This window comes from Hippopotamus amphibius, chromosome 6 (assembly GCF_030028045.1).
Source record: "Hippopotamus amphibius kiboko isolate mHipAmp2 chromosome 6, mHipAmp2.hap2, whole genome shotgun sequence".
Lineage (NCBI taxonomy): Eukaryota > Metazoa > Chordata > Mammalia > Artiodactyla > Hippopotamidae > Hippopotamus > Hippopotamus amphibius.
This window is the reverse complement of record NC_080191.1, coordinates 159,304,495-159,318,920: the sequence shown is the minus strand read 5'-3', so window position 1 is coordinate 159,318,920 and position 14,426 is coordinate 159,304,495. Positions and strand designations below refer to the sequence as shown.

The 14,426-nt window shown below is 38.1% G+C and overlaps 2 protein-coding genes across 8 annotated transcripts in view; one reads left to right on the top strand and one right to left on the bottom strand.

Moving 5' to 3' along the window:
• Positions 1-14,426, top strand: part of ABCC5 (ATP binding cassette subfamily C member 5) — a 188,660-nt gene that overhangs the window by 4,384 nt on the left and 169,850 nt on the right. The window lies entirely within an intron of this gene.
• On the bottom strand, positions 4,626-5,076 carry LOC130855796 (peptidyl-prolyl cis-trans isomerase NIMA-interacting 4-like). Its single transcript, XM_057739786.1, has one exon. It carries the CDS (start codon positions 5,035-5,037, stop codon positions 4,642-4,644), a length of 396 nt encoding a protein of 131 aa, XP_057595769.1. The 5' UTR covers positions 5,038-5,076; the 3' UTR covers positions 4,626-4,641.

Sequence of the window (14,426 nt, the reverse complement as noted above, 5' to 3'; positions counted from 1 at the left end):
TTGAATATCAACCAGTCTAGAATGTAAGCTCAGTGAAAATCGGGGCTTTCTGTCTGTTTTATACACTACTGTATCCCAGGTGTCTAGAAAAGTACCTGGCACATGGCACATGCTCAGTAAATATTTGCTGAATGATGACTGACTGTTGCTAGTCAGTAAGTGAAGATCTCATTAACTTTAGACAAATCAGTAGAAACAATTTCAGGCTCCCCCAGGCTGAGGCTTTTTTTGGCTGTGTTGGGTCTTCGTTGCTGCACACAAGCTTTGTCTAGTTGTGGCTAGCAGGGGCTACTCTTCTTTGTGGTGCGCGGGTTTCTCAGTGTGGTGGCTTCTCTTGTTGCGGAGCAAAGGCTCTAAGTATGCAGGCTTCAGTAGTTGCAGAACGTGGGTTCAGTAGTTGTGGCTCATGGGCTCTAGAGCTCAGGCTTAGTAGTTGTAGCGCACAGGCTTCATTTCTCCGTGGCATGTGGGATCTTCCTGGACCAGGGATCAAACCTGTGTCCCCTGCATTGGCAGGTGGATTCTTAATCGCTGTGCCACCAGGGAAGTCCCTGTTTTGTTTTTTAATTGTGGTAAAGTACACATGGCATAAAGTTTACCATCTTAAGCATTTTAGGTGTAGAGTTCAGTGGTATTAAGTACGTTCACATTGCTGTGCTACCATCACCACCATCTATCTACAGAACTCTTCTCATATTGCAAAACTGAAGCTCTGTATCCATCAAACAATACTTTCCCATTCTCTTCTCTCAGCCCTGGCAACCACCATCCTACTATCTGTCTACATGATTTTGACTACTCTAAGTACCGCATATAAGTAGAATCATACAATATTTTTTCTTTTATGACTAGTTTATTTTACTTAGCATATGTCCTCAGGTATCATCCATGTGGTAGCATGTGTCAGAATTTCCTTCCTTTTTAAGGCTGTCATATTCCACTGTATGTATACACCACATTTTACTTATCCATTCACCTGTTAATGGACACTGGGGTTGCTTCCATGTTTTAGCTATTGTGAATAATGCTGCTGTGAACATGAGTTATAAATATTTGTTTGAGTCCATGCTTTCGCTTTTTTGGAGTATATATACAAAAGTAAAATTACTGGATTGCATGGTTTAATCTTAAACCACCATACTGTTTTCCAGCATCTGTGCATTATACATCCCCGCTTACAGTGCACAAGGGTTCCAATTTTTCCATATCCTCACCAATGCTTGTTGTTTTCTTTGAAAAAAAATTTTATTTTATAATGTCCATCCTAATAGGTGTGAAGTGGTATCTCATTGTAGTTTCAATTTGCATTTCTCTAATGACTAGTGATGTTGAGCATCTTTTCATGTGCTTACTGAGCATTTGTATGTCTTCTTTTGAGAAATGTCTATGCAAGTCCTTTGCTGTTTTTAAAATCAGCTTTGTTGGGACTTCCCTGGTGGCCCAGTGATAAGATTCCACGCTCCCAATGCAGGGGGCCCGGGTTTGACCCTGGTCAAGGAACTAGATCCTACATGCTGCAACTAAGAGTTCACATGCCACAGCTAAAGATCCCGCATGCTGCAACTAAGACCTGACACAGCCAAATAAATAAATAAATTTTTAAAAAAATCAGTTTTGTTGTTGTTGTTGAGTTGTAGGAGTTCTTTATGTATTTTGGATATCAATCCCTTATCAGATATATGGTTTGCAGATATTTTCTCCAATTCTATAGGTTGCCTTTTTACTCTGTTGGTAGTGTCCCTTGATGCACAAATGTTTTAAATTTTGATGAAGTCCAACTTATCTGCTTTTTTCTTTTGCTGCCTGTACTGTTGATGCCATATCCAAGAAATCATTGCCAACCTTGTGTTTCCTTCTGACTTTTAAATGGCACTTTTCCCTTCTCCAGGTTCTAACTGTAAAGATGTCAAAATAATGGTATGACATGTCCCCTTCAGGGCGCCCTTGATACATGTGTAAGAGCTGAACTTTTCTAGACATTGCTAAACAGTCAGGGCTCTGGTTTTTGTATGCGTTGAACTGATGGATTAGGGCACTTTCAGCGTGAATCTTAGGGCCTTTTGTGCTTCTCAGCTGGGCTTACTTGTTGCTTAGTGATCAGAGCCAATTATTCACCGCCATAAGTGTCTATTTTTCTAGTTACTTTTAGGTCTGGAGTAATTGTTCTGAAAGTTGAGGGTTCTTAATATGCTATCACATAGCTGAGGTTTTTACTGTTCATGACCTAGCTTGCTGGTCTCTCTCTCTCCCCTTTTTTTCCCCCTGGAATCTTCACTATTACCTACAGAGGTGTAACTAGTCTCCAGAGGTATGACAATCCTCTTTGTCCAGGCTGATTTGAGGAAAAATACTCTTTAAACTTTCTCAAAAGCTCAGTTGAAACAGGTTGAGCTTATTCAAAAGAAACTTCACTTAAAAACTTAAGGGAGGAGAAGGGCAGGGGAAAAAAAAAAGAAAGTGATTGACATACATAAAACTGTATTTTGGCTAGGTCCTGAGTTGCTGGAGGGTGACTTATGGAGTTAGGCAACACCACCCCCTGGAGGTCATTGCCCTGCACCAACCTACTTACCGATCGTTAGACCTTTCAGGCTGGATGGGAGAGCAATTGGGTTCCTGAGACAGCATTGCCAAGAGGAAAAAAAAAGTATGGCCAAGCCGACCAGCCTGAACATCAGGGTCTTGAATCCAGATGAGCAAGGATTGTAGGAACAGTGTGTGAACCTAGGTTTGTCTTCTCAGAGAAATTATCTTTCAAGAACAAGAAGTAAATACATTTTCAGAGAAACAAAAACTGAGACAATTGATCATCAGAAACCTTGACTAAAGGAACTTCTAAAGTTATACTGTCTAGTGCAGTAGCCACTAGCCATATGTAGCTATTAAAATTAAAGTTATATAAAATTAAAAATCCAGTAATGCAGTCACATTTGCCACATTTCAAGTGCTCAGTAGTCACATGTGGCTAGCAGCTAATGTATTGGAAAGTGCAGATATAGAAAATTTCCACCATTTTGAACAGCATATTGAATAGCACTTCCTCAAGCAGAAGGAGAAAATTCCAGAACAAAGGTCTTAGCTGCAAGGTGGGAGGTCTAGTAAAGAATATTGTAGAGCATTTGAGTAAAGCAAAACAAATATTGATACAAAAAATATTAATGTCTAAATTGGAGAGCATCAAAAAAAGAAAGTACTAAATTACTTATATGTATAAGTCAGGAAGGAGGTGATCAGAGTTAAAAAGTTCTAAGATCTTTTTTATTATCCTCATAAAGACTGGATCAAAAAATAAAATTCAGCAATATACTGTTTACAAGCAACACACTTAAGACATAAGGACTCAGAAAAGCTAAAAGTAAAATGGCAAATGTTGTCCAAAACAAATCTGTTGGTAAGCTGTACTAGAAGTTGAAATGGTCATGTTGTAATGATAGAAGCTTAATTCACCAGGAAGATAAAATGTTTCAAATTCTGTGCACCTAAAAATGCAGCTTTAAAACATATGAAGTATGATGTTTAAAACAACTACATTAAGGTTGTGATAGTAACTGTGTTTTCTTGCTTTTTGGAGTTTAGTTCATAAACATGTAATTACTTGAATATTGTTTGAGATCACTAACATACCAGGGTAGCTCCCTCTGATTTAGATAGTCCAATGTAATCTCATTCAGGAGGCTTGAAACATTAATGGTTTAGTCTTGTGAATTTTTACAGTTTCCTGTCATTGTTTAACAAAATCAACAGCTGGCACAACTTCTGAAGCTGTGGTTTCAGTCTGTGCCAGTTCATATTGCATGTTTATTTTGGACAGTCTTCTGTTAAGCACGGTGCTTGTAATGGTTTAAATAAAATGTTAACATGAATGGAAAAAAAAATAAAATAAAACATATGAAGTAAAAATTTACAAAACTATAGGAAACAATTGACAAATCCATTGTCAGAGTAAGAGATTTAAAATGTATTTCTCTCAGTTTATGGTAGGTTAAGCAGATAAATGAATAAGATACAGAAGACTTGAATATCACAATTAACCGTGTTGATCAGATGAATTTATGTAGAATACTGCACTCAGTAATTAGATAATATGCATTATTTCCAAACGCCTCTGGAATGTTTGTGAACATTAACTATACATAAAGCAAATCTCAACAGATTGTAAGAAATTGGTGTCATATAGATTCTTTGAAAAGTATGGTCCATGGAGCAGCAGCAGCAGCACTAGAAAGCCTTTAGAAATGTGGAAGCTCAGGCCCCACTCCAGACCTCCTGAATCAGAATCTGTGTTTTGACAAGACCCCCCAGGAGATTCATGTGCACGTTCAAGTTTGACATGTATTGACACAAAGCATATTTTATGACCACAATATAATTCTTAGAAATCAACAATACAAAGATAATTTAGAAAACCCCATGCATTTGGAAATTAAGAACATACCTCTAAACATAGTTATATATGTGTACATATATGTATATATAAATAGGCATGCATATTTATATATATAAAGTTGTTTATTCCATCTGTAGGCATTACTTGGTATACTTGTGTATTCACCAACCCCCCAGGTTGGTTCCCTGGGTCCACAACCCCCAAATTCGGAATCATTGCCTTTTTTTTTTTTTTTTTCAGTCTTTCATACAATTTTATTTTCTCCCTTCAACCATTATAATATGATACCCAAATTTTGTCTTAACTGGCGGGTCTGTAAACACAGGCTTATGCAGCACACTTATAGGCAAGGCGAATGCTGTTTCTTGAAATGGTCCCACCATGGACCCTCTGGTCAACCAACCCAAGTCACCCCCTTGCCTGGCTTTATCTTCACTATATTGTGCAGACACTTCATTGAATTTCATTCCAGACTTTAACTTTTCCATGGCTTCCAAGATTTTTCCATGTTTTTCACACAGAATGTGTCTGACCTTTACTGCATTGCCACCACCTCTGGAACCCTGAGCCTTCTTGTCAGAACTCTCACTCCCAGAGGCTGCTTTTCCTTCCCCCGCTTTTCCAGAACCGCTTTTTCCTTTCGGCGGCATCTCCAAAATTTGCCGTCGAACTCTCAACTGCTTCAGTTGCCTCACCTCATTGCCTTATGATTTGTGACAATAATACTAGTTAAATTGTAGATAATATTTTGAGAGCCAGTAATGTGCTTCTTTCTTTATTTTGTTGAATACATGACATCATCATGGTTGGTTTGAGGCCTGCATCTGCCTGAGAAGAGATTAGGATTTGTAACAGAAAGGAGGCAAAGAGAAGGAAATAAGCAGTGAAAAAAAATTTTTATGATGAAAAAGTTAAACATACACAAAAGTAGAGAGAATAGTACAATGAATCCTAGATACCCATCACCATATGAAACAGTGATCAACTTATAGACAATCTTATTTCATCTGTACCCTTCAGCATGCTAAAGGTCACCAAGGCCACCAAGAAGCAGTTTCAGAATTTCTGAGACTGGACACCTGCCACTACCCCAAACAAAATAAAGTTATTTTCCCAGTAAAAACAAAAACAAAAAACAAAAACTTATCATTTCATCTGTAAGTATGCCAGCATTTATCTCTAGAAGAAAAGAATTATTTAATAAAAATAACTACAATATCATCATCCTACTGAAAATTAATAGCGATTTTTTGACATCATTAAATATCAACTGTGTCCAAATTTTCCCACTTAACTCATAAGTGCTTTTTCTTTCAACAGTTTATGGTTTTATTCAGGATCAAAATAAAGTTCATACATTTCAATTAGCTGAAATATCTCAAGTTTCTGTCTTTTAATAAATAATCATTTTGAAATAAGTTTAGATTTACGGAAAAGCTGCAAGATAGTACAGAGAATTTCTTAATATTCTTCCCCTAGTGTTAACAGTTTATATAACCATAGTATAATAGTACATGAAATCCAGAAAATTAATACTGCTACAATACTATTAAGTAAGCTATAGACTTAATAGAATTTCAACAATTTTCCCATTCAATATCACTTTCTGCTCCAGGATTAGATCAAGATCCCACATTGCATTTAGTTTTCACTTCTCCTTAGTTTCCTCACATCTGTGGTGATTCTTCAGTCTTTCCTAAATGCTTTTCATGGCTTTGACACTTTTGATAAGTACTGGTCAGTTATTTTGCAGAATGTCACTCAATTTAGTTTTATTTAGCAGCTTTATTGAGATATAATTTACATACCATATAGTTCACTCGTTTAATGTATGCAATTCAGTGTTTTTAGTATATTTACAGAAATGTGCCTCTGTCACCATAATCTAATTTTAATGCGTTTTCATCATCCCTTAAAGAAAGCTTGTATCCATTAACAGCCACTTCCCATTCATCCTAACCCATCACTATCTTCCTCCCCACAGCCCTAGGCAGCTGCTAATCTACTTTGTATCTCTATAAATGTGCCTGTTCTGGACATTTCATATAAATGGCATGACACAATGTGGCCTTTTGTGTCTTTCACTTACAGAAAATTGCCAAGGTTCATCTGTGTTGTGGCATGTGTCAGTACTTCATTCTTTTCTATGGCTGAACAGTAGTCCATCATGTGAATATACCACATTTTGTTTATCCATTATCAATGGATGGACTTTTTTTCCCCCCCATTTCTTGGCTTTTAGGAGTAATGCTGCTATGAACATTTGTGTAAAAGTTTTGTGGGGGTATATGTTTTCATTTATATTGGGTATATACCTTGGAGTAGAATTGTTGGGTCATATGGTGACTTTATGTTTAACATATTTAGGAACTGTCAAAATATTTTCAAAAAAGGCTACTCCATTTTGCTTTTTAATCAGCAACACATCAAGGTTCCAATTTCTTCATGTCCTCACCAACAGTTGTTATTATCTGTCTTTTTGATTAGAGCCATCCTTGTGAGTGTGTAGTGGTGTCTCATGGTTTTGATTTGCATTCTCCTAATAACTAAGATGTTGAACATCTTTTCATGTGCTTCTTGGTCACTTATATGTCTTCTTTGGTGAAACATATTCAAATTCTTTGTTCCTTTTCATATTTTAAAAAACTTATTTTATATTGGAGTAGAGTTGATAAACAATATTATGTTAATTTCATGTATACAGCAAAGTGATTCAGTTATACATATACATGTATCTATTCTTTTTCAAATTCTTTTTCCATTTAAGTTATTACAGTATTGAGCAGAGTTCCCTCTGCTATTCAGTATTTGCTCCTTTTTAAATTGGTTATTTGTCTATTTATTGTGGTTATTTGTCTGTTTATTATTGTTATAAGGGTTCTTTATGTTTTCTGAATACAAGTCCCTTATCAGAGGTATGAGCTTCAAATATTTTCTTCTGATCTGCTGTGGACTCTTTTTCCTCCTCCCCCACCCCCCTCCCCCTCCCCTCCCCCTCCCCTCCCCCTCTCCCTCCCCCTCCCCTCCCCCTCCCCTTCCCCTCCCCCTCCCCTCCCCCTCCCCCTCCTCCTTCCCTCCCCCTCCTCCCTTTCTTCTTCTTCTTCTTTTTTTTAATATTTATTTATTTATTTGGCTGCACAATCTTTAGTTGCGGTGTGCAGACTCTTTGTTGTGGCATGCCGGATCTAGTTCCCTGACCAGGGGTTGAACCCAGGCCCCCTGAGTTGAGAGCGTGGACTTTTAACTTCTGGACCAGAAGGAAAGTCCGTCTCCCCACTTCTTGAAGATTCTTTTAAAGTACAAAATTCTTAAATTTTGATGAAATCAATTTATCTTATCATTTGTGCTTTTGTTGTTGTATATAAGAAATCATTGCCCAACCTAAGATCATGAAAATTTACCCCTATGTTTTCTTCTAAGAGTTTTAGCTCTTGCATCTAGATCTAGAGATCTGGTTTGAGTTAATTTTTTAAAGATACTTTAAATATTTATTTATTTATTATTTTGGCTGCGCCAGGTCTTAATTGCAGCACATGGGATCTATTGTGGCATGCAGGATCTTCAGTTGCGGCATGTGGACTCTTAGTTGTGGCATGTGGACTTCTTAGTTGTGGCATGCACGCAGGATCTAGTTCCCCGACCAGGAATGGACCCCAGGCCCCCTGCATTGGGAGGGTGGAATCTTACCCACTGGACCACCAGAGAAGTCCCTAGTTTGAGTTAATTTTTGTGTATGTAAGAGCTAGAGATCCAAACTCATTCTTTTGCATGTTGATATCTAGTTATTCCATCACCATTTGCTGGGAAAAAAGAGATTCTTTTCCCTATTGAATTGTCTTGGTCCATTGGTAAAAATTTATTGATCATAAATGTTTATTTATGTTCGTAAGGATATTGATCTGTTGTTTTCTTATTTTTATAATGTCTTTGTCTGTTCATTTCATTTATTTTTTTTCTTGCTATACCGCACAGCTTGTGGGATCTTAGTTCTCCAACCAGGGATTGAACCAGGGCCCCCAGCAGTGGAAGTGCGGAGTCCTAACCACTGGACTCCCATGGAATTCCCTGTCTTTGTCTGATTTTAGTATCTGGGTAATAATACTGACCTCATAGAATTAGTTGTGAAATATTCCCTCCACTTCTAATTTCTGGAAGAGATTGTGTAGAATCGATATTAATTACTCTTTATATATTTGACAAAATTCACCCATCTGGGTCTATGGTAAGTTTTTTCAAATTATTAAAATCAATTTAGGTTTGTTTGATATTTTATCATGATTAGAAGTTATGCATATTAACTCTCTTTTACTTTATAGATTCCTTCTCTCCCTTTCTCTATATATTTGCAGTTTGTGAAAAAAAAGTTTTGAATGAGGCAATATTTAATGGCTCACGTTCGAAAGTGATTATATAGCAAGATAATAGGCAGTTTGAAGTGAAAGGAATTTCTCTATATTTTTTATATCCCTCTTTAGCATATCAAGGACTAGGCCTAGTTGGTCAGATTAGGAGTTTTTCTCATAGTCTAGAGAAGATAACTCTGCCATTTAGTCAAGGAACTAGAGTTAGCAAGAATGATGATATAACAGGGGAAAACCTAACCCCTGAGATCCTAGGGGATTGTAGGGAAAATAAGGGGGTCAAAATAGGTGAGACGGTGGCAAGAGGGGAGATAGTCAGATCTGTGCCTTTGTTTGCCCCTCTGGGTCCCAGTTGAGTGCTATGGACCCATGGCAAGGAGAAAGCTTGCCTCTCCTTGGTTGCCTGTGAAGATCAGAACTTCACAGTTCTCTGAGGGAGTCCCGGAGGTAGAAGCTGGGGGAAGAGCTGGCTCTAACTGCTGGCTGCTGTGGGCATTGGAAGACCTGACTCATTTGTGTGTGTGTGTGTGTGTGTGTGTGTGTGTGTGTGTGTGTAAGAGAGCGAGAAAGAGGTAGGTACACTAATGTGTTTAATTATTTCCAATCCCTGCTACTTGGTCCTAGATTGACCTGGAAATTGAGAACCACCCTCCGTGTGCTTCAGCGGAATAAAAAATGTTTCATCACTAGTTCATAAGAGCAGTCTATTGCAGGCATTCCACAGTTCAGGTGGTTTGCTCTTGCTCAAAAGACTGTCACAGTGTGACCTATATAGGTGCTGAGGGAACACAAAATCATAGGCAAAGAGAATTGACAGTTTACTTAAGTGGATTCAATCTCAGGAAGAATGACTATATTTAGTCAGGGTTTTACAGAGAAACAGAATATTTATATTCTGAGGGAAAAAATATATAGAGAGAGATTTTAAGACTTTAAGAAATTGGCTCTTGGTTTTTTGGGGGGTTTTTTTGGCCACGCTGCGTGGCATGTGGGATCTTAGTTCCTTGACCAGGGATCAAACCCGTGCCCCCTGCCGTGGAAGCGTGGAGTCCTAACTACTGGACCTCCAGGGTAGTCCCAAGAAATTGGCCCTTGTGATTGTAGGGGCTAACGCTGCAGGACAGCCTGAGAGGTTGGAAATGCGAGTAAGAGTTGATGATGAAGTCTTGAGTTTGAAATCTGCAGGGCAGGCCAGGAGACTGGAAACTCAGTCAGGGTTTCTATGCTGTACTCTTCAAAAAAAAAATTTCTGCTTTATTGCGGTATAATTGACAAGTATGTTGCACTCAGGAGGCAGAATTCCTTCATCAGAAACATCAGTCTTTGCTCTTATGATCTTCAACTGATTGGATGAGGCCCACCTACATTATAGAGGGTAAATTGCTTTATTTAAAGTCTATTGATTGTAAATGTTAATCATATCTAAAAAATACCTTCACAGCAATATCCAGACTATTGTTTGACCAGACAACAGGTTCCATAGCCTAGCCAAGTTGATACATAAAATTAACCATCTCAGTGACCAAGATGGATATTCAGAGGCTCCTACTGAAGTAGAAAAGATAAAAAAGAGGAAATAATTTTTAGGGTATGCGATCAGAACATTTAAAAGACTTTATGAAAGTAAAAACAGTGTGTTTTTAATTAAAACATTCAACAGATGAACTAAGAACAGAAATGGTCACTACTGAGAACTGAATTAGTTGTCTGGAAGATTGGTTATAACACAAAGCCAAACTACAAAGAAACAAGGGCATGAAGGAAAAGAGTTTGGAGGACATGTCTGCTAACCCGTGAATAGCTGAAACTCCAGAACAGAAAAAGATTAGATGGAGAGGAGTGTTGCTTAAAATAAAACATCTTGGTGGGGGATCAGCATAATAATTTAGTTTTGGAAATTAATGGAAATATGTTGGTCTAATTATAACTGTTAGGAGGATCATCATGAAAAGCATTATAGGACTTCGAATTTATAGGAGGAAAAAGAATTAATAGAAATTAGAGCAAGCCAACAAAAGTAAGGGAATGGAAAATTGAGAAAGCAACACGAGGGAATATAAATTGTAAACATAAAATGTATGGAAGAAATAAAACCAACTGTATTTTTTCTAAATGTAAACAAGGCTGAATTCACCTATCAAAAGACAATATTGAATTAAATAAAATGCAGCTTTATGTTGTTTACATAAAATGCACCGAAAACAAAGTGATGAAGAAAGATGGAAAATAAGTACCCTGAAAGATACACAAGAAAATGGGGTAGTAGGTGGCTGGAAACAAATATAGAAGGGAGACATGTTTTACTCTATTACACCTTTTAATATTTCTACCTTGTATGTATAATACCTTTCCAAAATTAACCAAGAATTAATAAAATAAATATGCAAAGATAACAGGCAAAACAAGAGTGGCAAGATTATTGTCATACAAATGGAAATGAAGTTCAGAACACATTGAACAGAACAAATAATGATGTTTTTATTTAAGGATAAAATCAGGTACAGGGACTTTCCTGGTGTCACAGTGGTTAGGAATCCGCCTGCCAATGCAGGGGACACGGGCTCAAGCCCTGGTCTCGGGAGATCCCACATGCCACAGAGCAACTAAGCTCACACGCCACAACTATTGAGCCTGTGCTTTAGAGCCCGTGAGCCACAACTATTGAGCCCACGTACCACAGCTACTGAAGCCCATGCGCCTAGAGCCTGTGCTCCGCAACAGGAGAAGCCACGGCAATGAGGAGCCCGCGCACCGGAAAGAAGAGTAGCCCCCGCTCGGCACAACTAGAGAAAGCCCATGTGCAGCAACGAAGACCCAACACAGCCAATAAATAAATAAATAAATAAATAAATAAAATTAAAAAACAAAATAAAAAACTGCCTGCCAGTGCAGGGGACACGGGTTCAATTCCTGGTCCGGGAAGATCCCACATGCTGCGGAGAAACTAAGCCTGTGCGCCACAAGTACTGAGCCTGCTCTCTAGAGCCTGTGAGCCATAACTACTGAGCCCGTGTTCTGCAACTACTGAGGCCCCCGTGCCTAGAGCCTGTGCTCCACAACAAGAGAAGCCACTGCAATGAGAAGCCTGCGCACTAACACAAAGAGTAGCTCCCGCTCGCCACAACTAGAGAAAGCCCGCCCACAGCAACAAAGACCCAAGGCAGCCAAAAATTAAAAAAAAAATGAAAAAAATAAATCAGGTACAATTCACAAAAGAGATACAATAACCATACACTTTTTTTTTCTTTTAATTACTTGAAGTGTAGTTAACTTACAATATTATGTTAGTTTCAGGTGTACAGCATAGTGATTTGATATTTTTATGCATTACAAAATGACCACCACAGTAGTATTTGTCACCATACAAGGTTATTACAATATTATTGACTGTATTCCATGTGCTGTGCATTATCAAGTGTACTGGCTTCTTTGTGCTGCTGTAATTAATTACTGCAAATTTAGCAGCTTAGAACAAATTATCTTACAGTTCTAGAGTTCAGAAGTCTTAAAAATCAAGGTGTCAGCAGGGCTGCATTCCTTCCTTTTTTTTTTTTTTTTTTTGAGTGAAATGTTTACATTTATATTGAAATATGCACTAAAACAGAATGAGATCTACTAGTCTATGAAACTTTGCCAAAGCAGAATCACAAACTTCCTTTGGGGAGGTCCAGTCAACTAGTAGCAGTGATCCCAAGCAGGAACACCAAGGAGAAGCCTGGGAGACCCCACTCCAAAAAGCCTCCTTTCAAGAGACCCCAACTCACTTCTCCCACATGCACCCACACAGATTTAGGAGTGTAGCCATGCTCCTCATTTTCATGTATCTTTAGTTTCTTCTTCGCTGCAATAAATATAAAATTGGCGATGCTCATACACCGCAGCACAGACAGAATTTCAGGCTTTAGCATACAACTGTAAACAGTGACTAGGTCAAACATATGAAAAATAAAAAGTTGAACATTATTTTTAAACAATGACAGAATTCCTAAGAGCAGGGCATGAGCTACTCAAGATTTGTCTTGTTGGGTTAAGGTTTTTGACAAAACATTCAGGTTTAGACAGATGTCCACATAGACTCAAGGTGGTAGCCAGAGGACTGCCCACGGCAGTCTAGAATATGTGGGTGGCAAAACAGCACGCCCTAAATCACCCTTGGCAGTACATCTTCAACCGGCCACATTCAAGATGGGACTGCAGAAGTCTTTACTGTGTCACCACCAGGTGCATCTAGTGTGGGAATGGGTAGGCAAAGGAATGAAAATTTGCTGGGAGACACACAGAATAACACCTCTGCTGGCTGCCTGCAGAGTTGGCCCCTTAATCACAAGGACAACTAGGACATTGCACTTGGACAGTGCATTACACTTCATATATGTGTGTGTGTATTTCATATATATATAATATATGAAATCCACAGATTAAGCATTAAGTTCTGTCACTGCAGCAAACTGGGGTGCCAATCAAAGAGAAACCGATGAACACTTTCTGCCTGAAGCAGTGCAAAGGAAGCTGGCAAGAAATGAAAGTGGACTCAGTATCTGCACGTTAGCCGTGGGGCGGACTTTTATTTCAAAGGCTAGTGGTTCAAATACTATTGCTCGAATAGCTCTGGTAAATATAAAATGTAGTAACATCCAAGGTTTATATACAGAAGCAGAGGAGCTGAAGGCCAGCTCACAAAGGGGTATTTGATCCTTAGTCAAGAGAGAAGCTAAAAGCACATGCTGCAGGAGTAGCCTAATATTAGGGATTTGTTTGGACCATACTCCCACCCTGACAATAGAAAAGGGCCTAGACAGGAAACTGTCTTTTCACACACAAAATGTGGCTTAATTAATTCTTCTCCCTAGAACTATACCTCAGCTAAGGAAAAAAAAAATCTGTCCTGAAAAACTCAAGAACCTGGGCTACTAAAAATAAAAAGGAAAATTTAATATAGTAAACAAGTTTAGTAAACCCCACATATATTTTTGGTTGTTAATGAAGACATGATACATTCAAGAAAGCATGTTTTGTTTTGTTTTGTTTTTTAAAGACAAAAAACCCTCCAAAAACAAAATTTCTAGAAAAAGCCTTGAAGAGAAAAAAAAAAAAAAATCAGCCCAAGTTCTATCCTTTTCAATCAAAAGTGGCTCTTAGCGCAAACCACAGGTCCGTCCCCCTCCAACACACAAAAGCAATGCCATGTGCCTTGCAAGCAGAGTATGAAGCATATGCCTTAGTTACTGAACTTGAACGTTTAGCAGAATCACTGCAGAGCACATTTTGATAGGTTACTTCAGTATCCACCTGGTCCAGTTTAAAGTATGTGTTTGTAGATCCAGTTTGTACATATCCCATAGGTATGTTAAACAATTAACTACCTGTTGTCCTATTATTTTTTAAATGGCAGTTCTTGTAGCTCAACAAACCATTAAGACTGTAAAGAGCTCTCTTGAAAGAAATTCTCAGTTGAAGATATATTAAGGAGAAATCCTGAAGGTTAAACAAACCTAGTTCTTTTTTACTAAAACAGTAGGATCAAGTAGAATGTCTATTCTGAAGAGAAGTTTTGCTGTTTCCCCATGAGAAGAGGCCAGATTTTTCTGGACTGGTAATAATTTAAGCCAATAAAAAATAAAATATACACCTTAAAATACTATAAAACTTGAAATAAAGTCAAGGCTTACAGAGTGGGA

Coding starts and splice junctions, on each gene's coding strand:
- LOC130855796 (XM_057739786.1), bottom strand. CDS start 5,037: ATGCCGCCGAAAGGAAAAAGCGGTTCTGGAAAAGCGGGGGAAGGAAAA.